The 22,413-nt window shown below is 47.9% G+C and overlaps 1 protein-coding gene across 1 annotated transcript in view; it reads right to left on the bottom strand.

The window, feature by feature from the left end:
• Positions 1–821: 821 nt before the first annotated feature.
• The window catches only part of p2rx3b (purinergic receptor P2X, ligand-gated ion channel, 3b), a gene marked incomplete at both ends in the record, with an annotated part of 41,106 nt that continues 19,514 nt past the window's right edge, over positions 822–22,413 (bottom strand). Inside the window, 9 exons of the mRNA XM_080516769.1 lie at positions 822–938; positions 1,816–1,893; positions 2,268–2,333; positions 2,437–2,530; positions 17,956–18,092; positions 18,326–18,467; positions 18,560–18,637; positions 20,734–20,827; positions 20,939–21,008. Of these exons, the coding sequence (XP_080372895.1) occupies positions 822–938; positions 1,816–1,893; positions 2,268–2,333; positions 2,437–2,530; positions 17,956–18,092; positions 18,326–18,467; positions 18,560–18,637; positions 20,734–20,827; positions 20,939–21,008 (876 nt within the window). The remainder of the gene's footprint in view (positions 939–1,815; positions 1,894–2,267; positions 2,334–2,436; positions 2,531–17,955; positions 18,093–18,325; positions 18,468–18,559; positions 18,638–20,733; positions 20,828–20,938; positions 21,009–22,413) is intronic.

Below are 22,413 nucleotides of genomic sequence, written 5' to 3'. Positions count from 1 at the left end.
GTTCTGTAGTGATGAGACGTCTGACTTTCTGTGGCAAAAACTAAAGGGACATTGTTGTTGTGTTGGTTCAGAAGTTCTGCCATCAACACATTGGAGACCCAGAGAGAACACAAGGCAAAGACAGAAAACATGATCCTTTACTCTGTTCTTTCTCTAGATGAATCTGTTATGAGTTTGTTTATCACGTCTCTACATGATGAATAAATAGAGAAATGATTTAAGAAAAGCAAACTCAACTGAATACCCCAGATACACAGGACATGTGGTCTTGTTACCCCCCCCCCCCCCCCCCCCTCTGCAGGAGGCTGCATCAGGAACATGAGACCACGTCCTAAAGTGCTGTTATTGTTATTGAGTTCAGCCTCTATTTCCCAGCCGCAACTCCATGTTTCCTTCCGTCTGTCTCACCTCCTCCAGTTTCTTCAAGATACAGTATTAAAGGCTCATTAGACCGGCTGGAATACAATTCTGTATCAGTGTCTCGTCGTTGAGTTTCCGAACCATCCATTGTGCTGAAGGACAGCGATGATCACATTTAAAGGTGTAAATCAGTAAAGACTTTTCATACATGACTTTTTAATTCTGTACATCATGTGGAAAAACTTTATTTCCTGAGATGTGTTAGCTTTAATATTTAAAAGTTTAATCCTCTCAAATGGTTACATACTACAATGTCATCATGAAAAGACACATATGCATGTTTATTTTTAATGGCATTTCTTTTAGTTTATAGATATTAATTATTCAATTAGTCAAACATTTACCGAGGTACAAGGTAACAAAGCAAACAGTCCATGTCCTGAAGCAGTGCTGCTGACCACTCAGCCATAGTGTTCAATAGAAAAGGCTCCAGAGTCGCTGGACCGCATCATGTTCTGTCGGAGGGACAGCTGGGAGCGATACAGTCCACTCTTCTGCTCCAGAGGACGGTCGGACACCTGCAGAGGACGGACAAGACCACACCTTCACTTCCTGGACGTCCTCTCAAACTCCATCACTTCACCTTCAAGACCAGAGAAGCCTGTAGCATACACCCATCCATCCATACACCCATCCATCCATACACCCATCCATCCATACACCCATCCATCCATACACCCATCCACCCATCCATCCATACACCCATCCATCCATACACCCATCCATCCATACATTCATCCATCCATCCATCCATACACCCATCCATCCATCATCCATCCATCCATCCATACACCCATCCATCCATACACCCATCCATCCATCATCCATCCATCCATACATCCACCCATCCATCCACCCATCCATCCATCCATCCATCCATCCATACACCCATACACCCATCCACCCATCCATCCATCCACCCATACACCCATCCATCCATACACCCATCCACCCATCCATCCATCCATCCATCCATCCATCCATCCACCCATCCATCTATCCATCCATACACCCATCCATCCATCATCCATCCATCCATACATCCACCCATCCACCCACCCATCCATCCATCCATCCATCCATCCATCCACCCATCCACCCATCTGTCTGTCCCTCCCTGCCTCCCTCCCTCCCTCCCTCCATCCATCCCTCCCTCCCTCCCTCCATCTGTCTGTCCTTCCCTGCCTCCCCTCCCTCCCTCCCTGCCTCCCTCCCCTCCCTCCCTGCCTCCATCCCTCCCTCCCTCCCTGCCTCCCTCCCTCCCTCCCTCCCTCCCTCCATCTTGCTTTAGCTAGCGCAGGGTGGATTTAACCTGAGATCTTGGGCTACGTGAAACTGTCAATAGCTTGATCAAATTAGAAGGAATCAAATCACACGTGGATCAAAGTGCTTTACCTCCTCAAATTTCTTGGCTTTGTACTGCTCGGCCCCGTTCAGGAAGTTCAGCAGGATGATGTCACAGAGCACTGTGCCCTGCGGAGGAAAATAGAGGTGATCGTCACTAAACAACAAAACCCAGAAAACACTGATGGAAACTGAATTCAACATGCAACTTGTTGGTAATCATTTTATTTTATTTTAGCACTCAAAAACAAATTATTTTACAGCTATTTGAGCATCAAATATCACAATGCTTCATGGTTAGCGTGATATCACTCAGTTCTGAAAAACAAAGCTGAACTTTTCATCGCCTGTCGAACTTCAAGGCTGATAGGATCCCGATAAGAGTGAAGTCAGGTTCACCTGGACTGATCCGTGACAGAAGCAGACACATCTCACACCTGTGAGAGAGCCAAGCGCTGTGCAGACAACAGGAATTCAACACGTCTCTTGACTCATGTACTCACCACTCCCACTGACGTGAAGGCCGCCACCATGTTAATGAGTGTGGGGATCATATTGAACTTTCCTGCCTACAAGGAAAGAAGCAAACTCTCAGCACATTTCAGTCTCCACCAACAAGCCGAAAATGTTTTATTTAGGAGGGAAATCCAGTCAGCTCATTCTGAAACTCACATTTCCATTGACAAGAACATCAAACCTGATGGCATAGGCTTTGACCAGAGTGCGATAGTCTGTCCCATTTTCCATCTTAAAGTATTTAGCAAACCTGCACAGACAAAGCACACGATTGTTATTGCAGAGAAAAATGTGCAGCTTATATGTTTTGCACAACCAAGAAAAACAGTTAATTTAGGAGAATATCGACCATGAAGGAAATAAATAATGCTAGCACTGTTTCTGCTTCAGTAATAACACAGCAGACTTCACTGCTTCCACAGAACAGTTCCGAACAATTACAGCCATTAAAAGAATCCCTCACTAATTTCTTTTCCTCTATCAGTAGTTCCAACTTTTGACATTACACATTTTCATCTTAACTTCCTGTCTAAACTGCAGTCCTTATTCCTGCATTACCATAAATCAATATATTAACCCTTACACTGTCACCTTAACTTACTATACCTGACCGTTTCTCATTTGCTACGTATCAAATAAAATTAAGCTTTATTGTCAATTGGCAGTAGCCTACATACATACATACATACATACATACATACATACATACATACATACATACATACATACATACATACATACATACATACATACATACATACATACATACATACATACATACATACATACAACAGTAGTGCCGCCAAGATGACAGTGTTCCTTCAGGATCCAATTTAGAGCAAATAAAGTAAGAATAATCCACACTTGTGCAATCACACACCCACCCAACCTCCTGGTCTCTCTCTCTCTCACACACACACACACACACACACACACACACACACACACACACACACACACACACACACACACACACACACACACACACACACACACACACACACACACACACACACACACACACACACACACACACACACACACACACACACACACACACACATGAGATTGGCAGATACTACGTCTCCATAGCAGCAGCCTGTGATGTAACATGCATCAAGTTAAAGTGACTTATTGGAATGATAATCTGACTTTTGAAATATTAATTCCAGTATTTAAATGATTTAAAGTACAGAAGTGAATGTGTATCCTGGTCAGAAGTCCAGCCTTCTGACAGTTTTTAGAATGAAGCTGTGGATCAGTGTGGTGCTTCTGTGTTTACGTTTTCCTGATGGCTGCAGTTAGAGTTTCCAGAGGCTGTGAGAAGTCCTGATCTTGTTAACGTGGTTGTTCTCTCTGAACCAGCCCCGGGGTGTTTCACTTCATCCCTCTATTCTGTTCCCCATTTCAATGAAAAGCCGCTGTCCCACTGAGCAGGGCAGAGCGGGAGGTTACAGTATGGCAAAGCCGTGGGCAAGTTGTGAGCAGCGATCATCACGACCAATCAGCAGACGGCGGTGCCGTGGCTCCTCCTCCAGACCCGTTCCTCGGTGCAAAGTACCTCAGATCTTGAGTAGCGGAAAATAGTACCTGGTGGTCACGGGTTCTTCTGTACCATCCACAACTTTTCAGTCGGACTGCACAAAAGCCCGGACCGCCCTGCGACGCCCCCGTGACAGAACGTGTGGTGGAACTGCGCCTAAAGAGCCTTGCCATGTTTTTTTTCCCCAGACAGGTTGGGGAAAGTCCAGGACCCAGAGACATGTGGCTGTATGCAAGACGAGTATTAGAAGTTTCTCCATCGGTCTCTGGGGGGACAACTGCTTTAAATGCTGAGCTGAAGTCAATGTGCAGGATTCTAGCATTTATCATTTCAGGAGGTGATGACAGACTGCAGGATGGTGGATATTACATTTCCTGTGGAATGGTTGGGACTGTAAGTGTATTGAAGGGGTCCAGACATGCAGTTGTTCCAAACACTTCATCACAAGTGGTGTCAGTGAATTGGGGTGGAAGTTATTCAGACAGGACTTGACTGATTTATCGGCACTATGGTGGATGTCGTGATGCATTGGGGTTACTACCCACAAGTGGGTTATTGGCCTGTTGTCAGTGCATTGCAGAAGAAAGAAGTTAAAGTTGAAAACTATCTTTGTTTAATGTGGACTTCAAAAGAATGGCGAAGGTTCTTGCCACTTGTCTCCAGAGAGTGAAACCACACCGTATTCATCAGGACCAGTCTGCTTAATACCCAGGAGGCACTCTTGTTTTAGCACCAGGCTAACCGCCTGGACCTGGGGTCGTTTCACGAAGCAGGTTTAACAAGCCCTGAGCTTAACCCCGAGCTCTGAGTCCAGTTACCCTGAGACAGAAAACACTGAGTTTACGGTTCCACAACAGCGGACTGAACTGCAGTGTCACATGATCCGTCCTCTGGCATTGCGACACTTCCTGACTCTTTCAGGCTGACCTGAGGCGTTGCCATGGAGACTGCAGCCTGCTGCTCTCATCACTATGTTTTAAAGTGGGAGGAGCCTCTTCACCTCTCTGTACAATGCTAATGACGCCTCCAGCAGTGAAAGTGTTGTGAACGTCTCACCTGAAGAAACATCTGGTAGATAAAACCTGCTGACTTCACTGAAACACACCTGGGGCCTCATTTATCAACGTGGCGTACGCACAAAAGAATGCGTACGCCACTCTCTACGCAAACCGTGGGATTTATAAAAAGAGAACTTGAGGGGAAAATGTGCGGTCCTCCACGCCAACTCTGACCCATGCGTACGCACATAACTGGGGGAAGGAGAAACTGCGCCACTGATGGCAGAAGAAAGAAACGGGAGAAACTGTGTGAAATAAATAGTTATATGACCTCATATATGGACAGTTTATTTGCAAGAAATGGATAGTAAACAATGTAATTTCTACAATGAATAAACAAACATACTCCCTGGAGTGCACACGGGAAACATATGATTAAGACAGTAGTAAGACAACAGTATTATGTTTACACTGATATGAATGCAGTGTAATATCCTATATCATAAAGCCCATATAGCAGTGTTGGGCGCAGACTGGAGGCCGGCGCTGTACGTGATGGGTGGCTTCTAGGTGCTGGGTGGCTTCTAGGTGATGGGTGGCTTCTAGGTGATGGGTGGCTTCTAGGTGCTGGGTGGCTTCTAGGTGATGGGTGGCTTCTAGGTGCTGGGTGGCTTCTAGGTGATGGGTGGCTTCTAGGTGCTGGGTGGCTTCTAGGTGCTGGGTGGCTTCTAGGTACGGAGAATTCATGTGGAAATCCTGAGACTTGCAATGTTGTAGTAGTGTTTAACCCGTTCACGACCTTGCAGGCGACAGTGGAGAACCCTAACCCTCAAGCGGTGGCTGCTCACCCCTTTTCCTCACCCACAAGGCGCAGAGGAGAGGACCTAGAATCTATAGTATTGTGGAGCGCACCATCGGGCTCCTGAAGGGCAGGTGGCGGTGTCCACCTCCACCTCCGTCACCACTCCACTCAGCTGGAGGGCAGGTGGCGGTGTCCCCTCCACCTCCGTCACCACTCCACTCAGCTGGAGGGCAGGTGGCGGTGTCCCCCTCCACCTCCGTCATCACTCCACTCAGCTGGAGGGCAGGTGGCGGTGTCTCCCTCCACCTCCGTCACCACTCCACTCAGGAAGGCAGGTGGCGGTGTCCCCCTCCACCTCCGTCACCACTCCACTCAGGAGGGCAGGTGGCGGTGTCCCCCTCCACCTCCGTCAACAGTCCACTCAGGAGGGCAGGTGGCGGTGTCCCCCTCCACCTCCGTCACCACTCCACTCAGCTGGAGGGCAGGTGGCGGTGTCCCCCTCCACCTCCGTCACCACTCCACTCAGGAGGGCAGGTGGCGGTGTCCCCCTCCACCTCCGTCACCACTCCACTCAGCTGGAGGGCAGGTGGCGGTGTCTCCCTCCACCTCCGTCACCACTCCACTCAGGAGGGCAGGTGGCGGTGTCTCCCTCCACCTCCGTCACCACTCCACTCAGGAGGGCAGGTGGCGGTGTCCCCCTCCACCTCCGTCACCACTCCACTCAGCTGGAGGGCAGGTGGCGGTGTCCCCCTCCACCTCCGTCACCACTCCACTCAGGAGGGCAGGTGGCGGTGTCCCCCTCCACCTCCGTCACCACTCCACTCAGCTGGAGGGCAGGTGGCGGTGTCTCCCTCCACCTCCGTCACCACTCCACTCAGGAGGGCAGGTGGCGGTGTCTCCCTCCACCTCCGTCACCACTCCACTCAGGAGGGCAGGTGGCGGTGTCCCCCTCCACCTCCGTCACCACTCCACTCAGCTGGAGGGCAGGTGGCGGTGTCTCCCTCCACCTCCGTCACCACTCCACTCAGGAGGGCAGGTGGCGGTGTCCCCCTCCACCTCCGTCACCACTCCACTCAGCTGCAGGGCAGGTGGTGGTGTCTCCCTCCACCTCCGTCACCACTCCACTCAGGAGGGCAGGTGGCGGTGTCCCCCTCCACCTCCGTCACCACTCCACTCAGGAGGGCAGGTGGCGGTGTCTCCCTCCACCTCCGTCACCACTCCACTCAGGAGGGCAGGTGGCGGTGTCTCCCTCCACCTCCGTCACCACTCCACTCAGGAGGGCAGGTGGCGGTGTCTCCCTCCACCTCCGTCACCACTCTACTCAGGAGGGCAGGTGGCGGTGTCCCCCCTCCACCTCCGTCACCACTCCACTCAGGAGGGCAGGTGGCGGTGTCTCCCTCCACCTCCGTCACCACTCCACTCAGGAGGGCAGGTGGCGGTGTCTCCCTCCACCTCCGTCACCACTCACTCAGGAGGGCAGGTGGCGGTGTCTCCCTCCACCTCCGTCACCACTCCACTCAGGAGGGCAGGTGGCGGTGTCTCCCTCCACCTCCGTCACCACTCCACTCAGGAGGGCAGGTGGCGGTGTCCCCCTCCACCTCCGTCACCACTCCACTCAGGAGGGATTCCCCGATGACCCCCGCCAGTGTTTCCTCCAGCGGGGTGAGCTCCGGAGGGCCCGTCCCCCCGCCCGGGGCACAGACGCTCTGCCTGTGTGACGCCAGGCGCTTTTTTGCGTCTACTTTGATGTCGGACCACTTTTTTTTCCCCTCAGCCACACTCCGACCTTCTGAGGCCACAGCATTGACACCATCCGCCACATGCTGCCACTCTAGAGCCTTTTTGGCATTGGTGACCCCAACACTGACCCTAACCCTAACCCTAACCCAACACTGACCCTAACCCTAACCCTAACCCAACACTGACCCTAACCCTAACCCAACACTGACCCTAACCCTAACCCTAACCCAACACTGACCCTAACCCTAACCCAACACTGACCCTAACCCAACACTAACCCTAACCCAACACTGACCCTAACCCCAACCCTAACCCAACACTGACCCTAACCCTAACCCAACACTGACCCTAACCCGAACCCTAACCCAACACTGACCCTAACCCTAACCCAACACTGACCCTAAACCTAACCCAACACTAACCCTAACCCGAACCCTAACCCAACACTGACCCTAACCCAAACCCTAGCCCAACACTGACCCTAACCCGAACCCTAACCCAACACTGACCCTAACCCGAACCCTAACCCAACACTGACCCTAACCCTAACCCAACACTGACCCTAACCCGAACCCTAACCCAACACTAACCCTAACCCGAACCCTAACTCAACACTGACCCTAACCCGAACCCTAACCCAACACTGACCCTAACCCTAACCCAACACTAACCCTAACCCAACACTGACCCTAACCCGAACCCTAGCCCAACACTGACCCTAACCCTAACCCAACACTGACCCTAACCCGAACCCTAACCCAACACTGACCCTAACCCTAACCCAACACTGTGTCCACCAAATAACATCGCCTTCCTCTTCTCCACCTCCCCGACCAGAACTTCCACCTCACACTGGGTCAAACTGCGTTTCTTGGCTTTTCTTTCTGCTTTCGGCATGCTTTCAGTCATGAATCAATATTCATGAGAGGCGTTCCTCTGAATATTTATAGGCAAATATGGGCGTGGTATGACCCGCACACAGGTGCGCCACATTTAGAGTGGATTGTGATTTATATAGGGAAATCGGTGTAGGACGTGCGTGCGCACTGTTTTATAAATCAGGATATTTTTGTGTGTACGCACTTTCTGTGCTTCGTGCGTACGCCAATTTTGACGTCAATCCTACGCACAGTTATATAAAGGAGGCCCCTGGACTCTGTCAACTAGTTTTATTAGCTCCTAACCTGTCAGTAACCTGCCAATACCAACTAGTTTTATTAGCTCATAACCTGCCAGTAACCTGCCAATACCAACTAGTTTTATTAGCTCATAACCTGCCAGTAACCTGCCAATACCAACGAGTTTTATTAGCTCATAACCTGCCAGTAACCTGCCAATACCAACTAGTTTTATTAGCTCATAACCTGTCAGTAACCTGCCAATACCAACTAGTTTTATTAGCTCATAACTTGTCAGTAACCTGCCAATACCAACTAGTTTTATTAGCTCATAACTTGTCAGTAACCTGCCAATACCAACTAGTTTTATTAGCTCAAAACCTGCTAGTAACCTGCCAATACCAACTAGTTTTATTAGCTCATAACCTGCCAGTAACCTGCCAATACCAACTAGTTTTATTAGCTCATAACTTGTCAGTAACCTGCCAATACCAACTAGTTTTATTAGCTCATAACCTGCTAGTAACCTGCCAATACCAACTAGTTTTATTAGCTCATAACTTGTCAGTAACCTGCCAATACCAACTAGTTTTATTAGCTCATAACCTGCCAGTAACCTGCCAATACCAACTAGTTTTATTAGCTCATAACCTGCCAGTAACCTGCCAATACCAACTAGTTTTATTAGCTCATAACCTGCCAGTAACCTGCCAATACCAACTAGTTTTATTAGCTCATAACCTGCTAGTAATCTGCCAATACCAACTAGTTTTATTAGCTCATAACCTGCCAGAAAGAGTGAGAGAGAAAGAGAGAGAGGGAGAGAGAGAGAGAAAGAGTGAGAAAGAGTGAGACAGAGAGTGAGAGAGAGAGAGAGGAGAAGGTTCTCCACTCCGGCGCTGATCGCGGTCCGGCAGCTCAGCGTCGGAACACAGAGGCGCCGAGCTCCGAGCTCCTTTTCATCGCTTCCGCGGTCCGTCCCCGCGATAAAGCGCCACTGACCGCGGCTGAACAGAACACTGACCGCCTCTGGGAAGCGGAGCTGCCGGAGCGCCGGAGACGAAAGCTCCAGACTCCTGTGTCCCGGACGCGCATCCACGCCAGGGCGAGCGCTATGCTGCTAACAGGAAGCTCCAACGCAATGCAAAGTCCTGAGCCCCGGTCTCCCTCTGCCTCAAGTCGCTGTTTCACCACAAACACTAAAGTTGAGCAGCAAAGAAAAGAAAAGGAAAATAAAAACAACCAGAGCACAGCTGACCACACTGACAGCAGAGGATTCAGCCGGCACATTAAAATATTGAGGGCGTGTCGTAAATCACTGACCAATCAGCAGACGGCAGCTCACACTCAGACCCGTTCCATGGTCCTGGTACCCCAACGGAAGGGGAGCGGAAAAGCGGTCGCCTTTGTAGCGGTCTGGAGCGGTTTAGACTGCATTCCTGTGGTGACACGCGAACCGGAGCGGTTTTAGACCGGTCTAGGCTGGAACTTTTTGTGCGGTGGAGACGGGGCTATAAACACCTGTCTCCTCAGAGACTGACATGCTTCAGTTTGGGGTCTCTGCACCCCAGATTGACAGTTTTAAAACCACTCGCCATTTTCCCAAACCTACGCAGCTCGTGTTCCAGCTGCTCGTTCTTAATGACGGAGGGACGCCCCGACACGGTGACCCGTGTGGACGGGACCGACAGGGGGGACACCTGGATGAAGGGACCGACAGGGGGACACCTGGATGAAGGAGTCCCGGATCACCACCACTTCCGCTCTCGATCAGCTGGAACACCAGAAACACCACCGCCTTGTTCATCCTGGATGCTTTTCTCTGCTCTGGCCAGCAGAACTTCCTCCACACTGACAGCTCCATCAGGCGGGACGATACCAACCCCTGACGGAGGGACGGAGCCGGCGTCTCGGGGGACGCCATGTCTCCCGGAGGAGACGCCTCCCAGAGCAGAAACAGTGAAGAGAACGACATACCTGATCCTGCAGTGAAAAACCGTGAAGATCAGTAGAAAGACAAGTAAATAAATCCACACCGAAGGAAGTTTGGGAGAGTCTCACACAACCTCCACCACCTCACTCACACTCACACCGGAAACGGAGACGAGATGAGAGAGAGAGAGAAGAGAGAGAGAGAGAGAGAGAGAGAGAGAGAGAGAGACAGAGAGAGAGAGAGAGAGAGAGAATTTTCAATAGAATGGAATAGAGCCCCATTATTAATTCCGGAGTGAAATTCTAGAGAGAGGAGAGAGGGAGAGGGAAAGAGAGGGAGACAGAGTGTGAGAGAGAGAGAGAGAGAGAGAGAGAGAGAGACAGAGTGTGAGAGAGAGAGAGAGAGAGAGAGAGACTCAGAGAGAGAGAGAGAGAGAGAGACCAGAGGGAGAGAGAGAGAGAGAGAGAGACTCAGAGAGAGAGTGTGAGAGAGAGAGAGAGAGAGAGTGAGAGAAAGAGAGAGAGTGTGTGAGAGAGAGAGAGAGAGAGAGAGAGAGAGAGAGAGAGAGAGAGAGAGAGAGAGAGAGAGAGGGAGAGAGAGAGAGAGAGAGAGAAGAGAGAGAGAGAGAGAGAGAGAGAGAGAGAGAGAGAGAGAATCAGTGTTCGACACCTGATTGTTACTGAGTTTTGATTTCGTTCTAAACTTGTTCAGAGTAATTAGAGTACAAGACGAGTCGATACACTGAGCAGACAGTCTATTCTTTCTTTTTCTGTTTGCTGGTGAAGTAATCCAAAAGTAACTAAAAGTACTCTGATACATTACTTTTTATTTTAGTACTTAGAGTAAGTTACTTAGATTCCATTTTTTGACAAGTAACTTATAATTGTTTATGATTACAGTTTTCAACAACCTCTGCAAGGAGAAATGTTTCATTATCATTTGCTGATGCTCTGTGTAAATCCTGTGCAGACCTTTGAGTGCAGCGGACTGCAGCCCTGCAGTTCACATGAGATCTTTATCTGTTAATTGTTTGTGTTTCTCCCCCTTCGAACTAGTTGTGTTTTTACGATCCTGTAAGACAGACCACAGGACCCAGTTTGAACCAGTGTGTTTTTACAACTTGTGTACCCGCCCACTGAGCAATCAATAAAGAAGGCTGGTAGAGAGCATTCTGTGAAGACTTCTGGGTGACCCTGTGAGGTGAACTTGGTGTCTTCCCTTGCTGCAAGTACCTTGATTGTTTCTTGATTCACGTGTCTTCTCTTTATTTACCTATTTCAGCGGTTTAGACCTGACATAGAACTTGGTCCTTCGAGCCGGATCCCAACATAACCGCGCTTCTGGGGGAATATCCAACAGACTGCTGAAAACGTGCACGTCAGGACCAGGTTCCTGAAACAAAGACCTCCAACCACGAGTTGGTTGGAAGGCCAGTCTGGGATTTCCTCTCAGAACCGGATTGACGGGATCCGAGGAAGACACGATCAAAGAATAATTGGGTGAGTGAATGAATTTGGTGAGCGAATCGTGAAGGTATTTAAAGTGCGTGAGGGACTAAATCATGAAGGCAAGAACCAATCTTATTTAGTGAATTGCTCATGAAGGTATTTTGTTGACCTAAATCATAAAGGCAAGGACTCAACAGTTATTGATGAGCCGATTTAGCGCAGGACTTTACGTGGGAAATCGTGAATGCAAGGACTAAATTTAAGTATCGAGGGGGCCGATTTAGTGATCGTATTTAAAGTACGTGATGTACGAATGCAAGAACTAAAATTCATTGAATAAATGAAGAAAAGTCCTCAGGGAGGCAAAAACCCTACATAAGTCTTGAAAAGGAGCAGTAGGTAAGTCCACAGGCAGCGCTAAATAAATAAGAATAAAAAACTAGTTGAACCCACTGATGAATTTGGTGAGCTGACTTAACATCAGGGAAGCAAGACTCTGAAATTCAGTGAATGACTGTGTGAATGAAAAGTGACTGAATCGAAACACTGGATGACTGATATACCATACGGTGACAATTGAGGTCATTCCAGTGGAGTAAATTCAGCCTTTTATTGAGGATGTTTAGGCAGTTTTGAAGTGAGATCTAAAACGGTCCTTACTCCTGTGATAGAACACCAAGTGAAAGGCCGGAGCCAACAACAGGTTTGCCCTAGAAGCTCGTCTTTCAAGGAGGAAGCGACTGGTCCGTGAGACATTTCTCATCTTTGAATCTGCAACAGTGGCATTTATAAAAACAAAAGAACAACAAAAGAAAATAGAAAATTGTTACGGTAAAACTACTGAAGTGGAAGGAGATGCAAAATATATGAAACTAAACCACTCAGATTCAGTTAAATATTTGAAATCGTGGGAAAAAGAAATACGAATTCAATGGGAAACTGCATGTTGAAACATGTGCTCAAGTAGTTAACAAACTTAAAGTAGAACAAATGCAACAAGCAGGAAAGGAAAAAGAAAGAAAAACCAAAGAGCAAGAAAGCGCACAAAAATGGCTTAGTGAAGCCCACCATGGAGCAAATAGGTGACAGACCCATAACAATGTACCCAAGGGAAGAATTTGACATGTATTTGAGGGACATTCTAGCAGCATGTGAGGGATTTAGCTGTAAACCAGAAATAACACTGCTAGTGGACAGACAACCAGTTGTTTTCCTAAGTGACTTAGGAACTTGCAGAATAGTTTTGTGATTTAAACCCAGGGGATTTGAAATTGTCAAACAGCAAGGTTTGGAGAAGATTAGCAGACCAACAGACACAGATGTTATCAACCTCACATCCTCTACCTTCAGAGGACTGATGGGCAGCCACATGAGGATTTGGGAGTTTTTATGGCCAGTACATCAGATTGGGGCAATAAAATCTAGGAGGGCTTGCGAACACAACACCTGCTATCCACAAGACAGACAAGGGCACAAGTGAATGGTGAAACATTCTGCTCACAGCAGGCAAGGAAGAACACTTAAAGAGTCTTCCCTATCTCTGTGGAGACAAGAGCACACTACTCAGAGAATGTTATGATTTAACTTCCAATATTTCCTGTAAAAAAATAGGCAGTGCCGTCAATAGGATGGTGAATTGTGTAAGATCTACAAGCTGGAAACTTTGTAGTTATACAGCGTACAATCGTGGTGGACGTATGGCAAAGCTTGACAGCAACCCGTGTTCTATAACCCACTCATCCAAACCCAGTTACTCAGCTCCCGACAGTGGAGACAGTCATTTTGTCCTCCCGTCCCACCAAGCTGTGAGGGGCGGTGGACAATAGTGGCAGGTCTGAAGTCCCAGTGTCACCTGCAGAAGTTGCTGGATGAGGTGAGGGAGCCATTCCTGCCTCGTGCCCCAACTTTCCACAGCTGTGTATCCATGCTTCAGTGTAGGAACAAGCTGTGGAGAACAGTGGCCTCCTTTCCTTGAAAATCCCCAAAGTGTCCAACTGTGTTGGCACGTGGCTCTTCACCCAGAGGGAGCTGGAGGTCCCTGTACAAGCCTCCCATAGAAACACACTGTGGATCTTCAGTGGAGGACAGTGCATTTAGCGAAGAAATGTTGCAGGACTGAGTGGGTGAGATGGAGACACGACTGGGGCAAGTGGAGGACGTGGCTGCAGGACTGAGTGGGTGAGATGGAGACAGGACTGGGGCAAGTGGAGGACGTGGCTGCAGGACTGAGTGGGTGAGATGGAGACAGGACTGGAGCAAGTGGGGGACGTGGCTGCAGGACTGAGTGGGTGAGATGGAGACAGGACTGGGCCAAGTGGAGGACGTGGCTGCAGGACTGAGTGGGTGAGATGGAGACAGGACTGGGGCAAGTGGAGGACGTGGCTGCAGGACTGAGTGGGTGAGATGGAGACACGACTGGGGCAAGTGGAGGACGTGGCTGCAGGACTGAGTGGGTGAGATGGAGACAGGACTGGGGCAAGTGGAGGACGTGGCTGCAGGACTGAGTGGGTGAGATGGAGACAGGACTGGGCCAAGTGGAGGACGTGGCTGCAGGACTGAGTGGGTGAGGTGGAGACAGGACTGGGGCAAGTGGGGGACATGGCTGCAGGACTGAGTGGGTGAGATGGAGACACGACTGGGGCAAGTGGAGGACGTGGCTGCAGGACTGACCGAAGCTCACAACAGTTGTAAATTGGCAGAAAACTACAACAAAAGTCTCAGATTTGGAGTCCAGATGAAGAAGAAACAGTATCTCTGGAGTTGCAGGGGGCCAGGAGGGAGGCCATGTGATGATCTTGGTCTCAGACCTTCTCAAACGGGAGCTGCCCCTGCCCAGAGACATGGACCTGAAGAGACAGCGGGCTCACCAGTCCCTCGCCATGAAACCACGACCCGAGGACCCCGAGACCCCTTCTCATTAACCTCCAGGAATTCACAACTAAAGAAACGGTGTCAAGAGAAGCTTGGAAACGGGGTAAGATTCAAGCGCCCGCTGTTCTTCGATCACGACTACGCAGGACATCTGAAAATATAAGGTTCCCGGGACCCACAGGTTCTGTACCTGGGACTGATCCAGAAGGAGTTATTAAGAAAGAAGACAGGTCCCTCTTCAAAATAATGGTTGTCGTCCATGAGAAGGCCATGACCAGGAACTGCTTAAGAAGCGATGCCCCAAAAAGCGAGCATTGGACGGTCATTATGGAGGAGATTTATGCAAAGGAGGAAATGACTTTTCATCTGCCAATCAAAACATGTGACTTTGCACAAAAATGGAGGAAATGGTCATTATTCAAAAACAAAGACAATGTCTCCTCAACTGACTGAGAATCTGTATGCCCCCCTTTGTATTACTTTATGGTTTGTCTGTGTTTGTCTTTTTTGTTCGTGCTGTGTATATATAAAGAGTTGAAAAAAAATCTGAAAAAGTCAGTGGCTGGCTGTCAGGGCCTTCAAGGCCTTCAAGGCCTTCAAGGCTTCTCTGCAGGCCGGACAACAAGATGTGAATCACAGACATGGATTATATTATGTCCATGAATACTTTTTAAATAAGTCCAAATTGTCCGCTTCTTCTCAGAGCTTCTCCTCGGCTGCGCTGCTTCCAGACGTGTATTTCCATGTTAACATATTTAACCAATCATGTTTCAGCCATCCCCTGTTGCCGGGTAAAGAAATCTGCCTTTAGCCTTCTGCACTGTTCTCTTTACGTGTTACTCTGCTGCAGTGTTGACATTGATGAAACAGTCAGCCAAACTCTTTTGAGGGCCAGGGAAGTGAGCAGCCTTGCTCCTTTAATGACTCATCCTTCATAAGTCACTGACAATTAAACAGAGTGAAACTAAAGAAAAGAAAAAACACAAAATCTCTGTTACAAAGATACAAGACTGGTACACAGGTAAACATGCAGATGAACATGACTGAACAAGTGCATAACAACAACTATCACATATAACTGTCATAACATCAGTGGTTCTCAATTATTTTCTGTCACGCCCCCCCTAGAGGACAGAATTTTTTTCAGGCCCCCCCCCCCCCCCCCCGAATTGTACTACCATTGAGAACTTGATAATATTTATTTATTTATCTGTATAAACCACTGTATGAGTTGCTGGCACCAGCATTCTGCATACAATCGCATGATTATCAAAATAAATCTGCTATGGTGTGAGGGTTTTTGCACCTTGTGATGTGGTGGACAACTTTGTAAGAGGCTAACAGGCTTTTTTGTTTACTGATGCCGCGCTGACAAAATGAGCGGCTTGTTGGCCATACTCATGGAGTTTACCATGAAACAACTCCAGTGGCTTACTGACATAACGGGTGTATGGTCTCCAGGTGTGTGGTGTATGGTCTCCAGGTGTATGGTGTCTGGTCTCCAGGTGTATGGTGTATGGTCTCCAGGTGTGTGGTGTATGGTCTCCAGGTGTATGGTGTATGGTCTCCAGGTGTGTGGTGTATGGTCTCCAGGTGTGTGGTGTATGGTCTCCAGGTGTATGGTGTATGGTCTCCAGGTGTATGGTGTATGGTCTCCAGGTGTATGGTCTCCAGGTGTATGGTGTCTGGTCTCCAGGTGTATGGTGTATGGTCTCCAGGTGTATGGTGTATGGTCTCCAGGTGTATGATGTACGGTCTCCAGGTGTATGGTGTATGGTCTCCAGGTGTATGGTGTATGGTCTCCAGGTGTATGATGTACGGTCTCCAGGTGTATGGTGTATGGTCTCCAGGTGTATGGTGTATGGTCTCCAGGTGTATGGTCTCCAGGTGTATGGTGTATGGTCTCCAGGTGTATGGTGTATGGTCTCCAGGTGTATGGTGTATGGTCTCCAGGTGTATGGTGTATGGTCTCCAGGTGCCGTCTTCATTTATTTGGTTTCATGCTCCGCTGCCAGAGTTTTTCAGCATAAAACACAAACGGGTGTTTCCTGGTTTCTGCCGTGTTCACGGTAAACCCAAGGGCGACGTAGCATCGTCATATCTCCTGCTCTTACTAGCTTTATGTTTACTCTCACCTGTTTTCTTTTCCTCTGACGCCTCATCCTTTCTTCTTTTCACTCCTGTCAGAAACTTCTCCACCTCTCCTCCTCCTCCTCCTCCTCCAGCTCTGTACACCGGTGTTCATGTGTAGTACTTCTTCTCCTCTACTGGCTGAACAGGCAGCCTGTTGATTAGTTTGAGCACTGCTGCCACCTAGTGGCTGGAGGCCCTTTTTTTAATCCTTCAAGCATGAATAAAGACACTAATACTGAAAGTCGCGCCCGCCTCACGCCCCCCCTGACACCCCACCACGCCCCCCCACCACGCCCCCCCAGGGGGGCGCGCCCCACCATTTGAGAAGCACTGCATAACATAAACTGCCTACCTCAGTAAATATGTGAATGCTAATTAGTGTGGATTTGTCAACCAACAATGACTAAAGGGGAAGATAAAGACATTTGGTTGCAGATTTATTGTCGAAACAATTTTCAAGAGATTCTGTTTCTGGAGGTCATTGAACGCACCGCAGCACTCGGTCCAGTACAATTTACTATTACTCGCGACAAACTCCATGGCAGGATTCAGGATTATATGACTTTGCATCATATTATTTTCAAGACCAGGAAAAGCGGACGTTTGTCTCCCTCCTGACCCCCAGACGCTTCAGGAAAAGCAGCCGCTTTGTTAATGTTGTGAACTCCAGGTATTTTTTCCTCAGTAAAGGTATTTATTCTGGCTACACGAGCATCTATCTGTGATGCAATGACTCTTGATACGGCATTTCTGCACAACGTGGTGTTTGTGGCCATAAAAACTTGTTGAGGGGTGGATTGACCCGGCATTAGTGAAGGCCTGGGTCAGAAATGCACGGCCCGCCACTGGAAACAGTAGTATTGTAATGTACTGTATGTAATGTGAGTAACTACTTTTTAATAACAGTAACTAATGATGTGCAATATATTGCATTTTTGAAATAACTTGCCCAACACTGGTTAAGACACCAAATGCACTGAAGTAAATTCCTATTTTCTGCAACAGCTGAACAGAGCAAAGAGCACAAAGTACACTTGTCATTTCAGGACAGACTCTTCAGAACTGGTCCAGTCGTGTGGCTGTAAATACCTGAAATTGTACCCTGGTGAGACAGCACTCTTCTGTGACATCGCATCCAGCCGGGTGAATGAGTAGGAGGGGTTACACTGGTCGTCCGACTTGTCCAAGTCACACACCCAACCGATTTTGATCCCGATCACTCCTCCCTTCTCCCGTCAATCAGATTCCACAAAATAAAAAGTACAAGGATTTGGACAGAAAGTTTGAAAAGGATTTCACTCACTTTTGTCTCTGTTCATCTTCCGCCCCCAGACAAAGTTTACATACACTCTACAAAAATATCTCCACATGAAGTCATTGAAAGAGTTTTTTCTACAAGTTGTCATTGAGTATTATTATTATTGAATCACAGAAAAAAGGCTGCATCTTCCGCACTTACCTTGTCTGCCAGTTTTGTGAAGTTCTGCCGTGCGTATCGGACAACGTCTCCCACCCTGAAGATAGGGCAATAGGTGTTGTTGACCATGTCAAAGTTACATTTTTGAATGTAACGGTCAGTGATTGTAGGAAGGAAGTTCCCTCTGCACAGGAAAGCAGCATGTCAGGATGTGTCAGGAGAAAAGTCAGAACCAGATTGACATTGAGTGAGCAGGAGCTCACAGCTGAGCAGTACTTAGTGTAGTTGAAGGTTGGGAAGCGGATGCTGTTCTTAATGAAGATGGTGAAATTCTCCACTTCCATCATTGGTCTCCTGGAAAGAAGCAAAGAAAGGTCATGCACAAACATCGGGCAGAACGTGAGGAAAACATTGAATGGAGTTTGCAGATATTGTGCTGTCATTTAAACAAATAAATTTTTCACATTATCCAGATAGAAAAACCTTGAAGCAGGAAAATCCTAATCTGACTAAACAAGGGAATAAAGAAAACGGCCTGAAATCCCTTCAGTCCCACCTGAGTTCACTTGATAATGATGAGTTTCACTGCTTTATCCACTTCAGGATAGAAAACAGATCCCAGCTTAAAACTATGAGTCTCTGGTCGGCCAAACACATTCAAACAGCTAAGAAACATGATTTCTTTTCCATTCTGTGTATGAAGCTTTGCCATCGGTGAACTGAAATTGATGTCATTTTTGTTTCATATATAATGTATAGAGTTTTTTGGAGAAAATCAAAGTTTTATTTCATAAAGATAAGCCCCTCTTTACTAGGAGAGGCTCTACTGATGAAGGGAGGATTCACATATAACCAAAGTACTCAAACAATTAAAAGTCAGCTTCGTTGAAATGCAACATTTCTCAGGATGTCCACAAAACCTGTGAATACGACAGAGACAACGAGAGCCAATGAGTTTAAATGGAGCATCTCGGAGAGGAACAGCCTCACGTAAAGGTTAAAGAGGATCACCAACAAATGAGCCTGTATCATATCAAGAAGAGCCCATCGGTGAACACCATCCAGAAACTGTTTCTGACGCTCATTTAAAATGTTTTGAGGTGAGACAAAACCATTGTGTGCTGATAATTTTGTGATTCGCAGTTATTTTTAGACAGAAGTGTCCTGCAGACTAAAGAGCAGAGGGACCATCACTTTGTTCTCAGCACACAGTTCCAAAGTCTCTCTGACAGTGTGAGGTCACATGAGTGCCGGTAGCATGAGCAGCTTGCACATGTGGAAAGCTTCATCAAGACTGAAAAGCTCAGAGTTTGGAGATTGGAGCTCCAATCCAGACCAGACCTCCTTCAGGGAAGGCCTTCGTCCTCCAGCAGGACCATGTTGACGTAGACTGCACCCATGACAAGAGCATGACCTCACAGGAAAACTGGATGTCTGCAGTCCACAACCTTTACTAACACAAACATTTTGGAGCAGCATGAAGAGAAAAATGCAGCGATGAAGGTTGAGGACGTACAATCAGCACCAATTCTACATCAAACAATGACAGGTCAACCTTTCCTAACTCCAGCTGGTACCTTCTCTCTTCACGGAGGTCTACAGACTGCAGTTTAAAGTACAATGGCACCATTTCCAAACCCTCTTGAGATACATCGCTGCCACTGAACTCAAAATGAGCTGATTTGGGGAAATAACCTTGTTTCAACATGTATGACTGTGGCAGTGCAGCCTACCACCATCGGGCTCCACACAGAGACAGACGCTGACTGTTCAGTCAATATTCTTCACCAGAAGCTGCTCCAGGAGAAGAGCACGGATTTAGAAGGACACTCACGTCAGAATAACATGATGATTTATGGAATCCCCGAAAACGCGGAGGGTTCGTCTATGCAGACTATAAAATTCGAGATCCAAAAACAAATAAAATGACCACCAAACTTGAAGACATTCAGATGGCATTTGAAAAATACTATACATTATTGTATACACAGGCGAACAGAGCAGATAAATGTTCCATACAAGAATTGAAAAGCCCAATGTAGCTGACCATCAAGTATGGAGTGAAAGAATAATGCAATGTAAAGCGTCTTAGAGTGCCAAGAAAAGCGCTACATAAAACCAATGCATTACTAATGTTTTTTAAAGAGCAGATTGTTTGTGAGAACATATTTCGAAAATAAGTCATTTTGCTTTAGAGGTTTTTATCTGTACTTAATTGCAATGAAATACACCTAAAGAATGCACATGGAGAATTAGAAGACCCTGCATGTGGTGACACTGCGTTATATACACTGAAAAACAGAAGTTAGTTGTTGAGGCAGAGATCCGAGACTAAATGTTCTTTATGCTCACATACGAGTAGAAGTGATCTGTGAGGGTACTGAGTTGTACAGTTCTGTGAATTCACTCTGGCCATGTTTGTCTAGAAAAAAAGACTCGTTTCCTCTTACTTTGGGATCGTGTCGATTTCAGCAGGACACCAGCCTTTAATCTCGCACATCTTAAGTGTGGAATTGAAAGGAATACATTTCCCTGTGAGAATTCCTGAGTGATAAACAAGTAGATATTAATCAGACAAAAAATTGCATGGAGTTAATGTGATAAATTAAAAATCAACATGAGAAATAAATGTAGGAGTCAGATAAAAAGTCTCACCATAACTTCCTTGCTTGTTGAGGTGCCTCAGGCAGTCGCTGTTCTGAGAGCATGCGTACTTGTTCTCACTCTGGAAACACACACACACACATTACAAGTTTACTCAGGCTTAGGTTAGTATTTAACAGTAACAGTAAAAAAAAAAGAAAAATTCCCCTCTCGCCCTCTGCGGGCGGTCACCTGGTTTTCTATTACTGCCTTGGAGCTTGAGGGTCCTGCGCAGTATCTTTGCTGTTCCAAGTATTGCACTTTTCCGGACTGAGATGTCCGAGGTTGTTCCAGAGATCTGCTGTAGCCACTCCTCCAGTTTGGGGTTTCCTGCCCCGAGGGCACTACTGTCACCTTCACCTTCCAAGCCCTCTCCAGCTCCTCTCTGAGCCCTTGGCATTTCTCAGGTTTCTCATGTTTCAACAGAACAAGGCTCTGTTGAAATGCTACAGTATATATATATATATATATATATATATATATATATATATATATATATATATATATATATATATGAACGATCCCACCAGAAGGAAGGGGGTGATTGGGAGGAACGGCCTCCCCGATCTGAACCCGAGCGGTGTTCTGTTATTGGACTTCTGTGCCAGTCACAGCTTGTCCATAACGAACACCATGTTGGAGCACAGGGGTGTCCATAAGTGCACGTGGCACCAGGACACCCTAGGCCGGAGGTCAATGATAGACTTTGTGGTCGTGTCATCTGATCTCTGGCCGCGTGTCTTGGACACTCAGGTAAAGAGAAGGGAAGAGCTGTCAACTGATCACCACCTGGTGGTGAGTTGGATGCGCTGGACCGGGAGGAGGCCGGATAGACTCGGCAGGCCCAAACGTGTTGTGAGGGTCTGCTGGGAACATCTGGCCGAGCCCTCCGTCCGCGCAACTTTCAACTCCCACCTCCGGGAGAGCTTCTCACAGATCCCAAGGGAGGTTGGAGACATTGAGTCCGAGTGGACCATGTTCTCCACTTCCATTGTTGAAGCTGCTGCTCGGAGCTGTGGCCGCAGGGTCTCTGGCGCCTGTCGTGGCGGCAATCCCCGAACCCGGTGGTGGCAACCGGAAGTAAGGGATGCCGTCAAGCTGAAGAAGGAGTCCTACCGAGCACTGTTAGCTCATAGGACTCCCGAGGCAATCGACAGGTACCGGCAGGCCAAGCGAGCTGCAGCCCGGGCTGTGGTGGAGGCAAAAACTCAGGTCTGGGAGCAGTTCGGAGAGGCCATGGAGGAGGACTTTCGGTCGGCCTCGAGAAAATTCTGGCAAACCGTCCGGCGCCTCAGGAGGGGGAAGCAGTTCTCCACCAACACTGTTTACAGTGGAGGTGGGGAGCTGTTGACCTCAACTGGAGATGTCATCACGCGGTGGAAGGAATACTTCGAGGACCTCCTCAATCCCACCACCACATCTTCCATTGAGTAAGCAGAGGCTGGGTTCTCAGAGGTGGACTCGTCCATTTCCCAAGCTGAAGTCAC

This window comes from Blennius ocellaris (genome assembly GCF_963422515.1).
Source record: "Blennius ocellaris genome assembly, chromosome: 3".
Classification (NCBI taxonomy): Eukaryota; Metazoa; Chordata; class Actinopteri; order Blenniiformes; family Blenniidae; genus Blennius; species Blennius ocellaris.
Note: the sequence above shows the minus strand (reverse complement) of the source record. Positions and strands in the feature narration are given on the sequence as shown.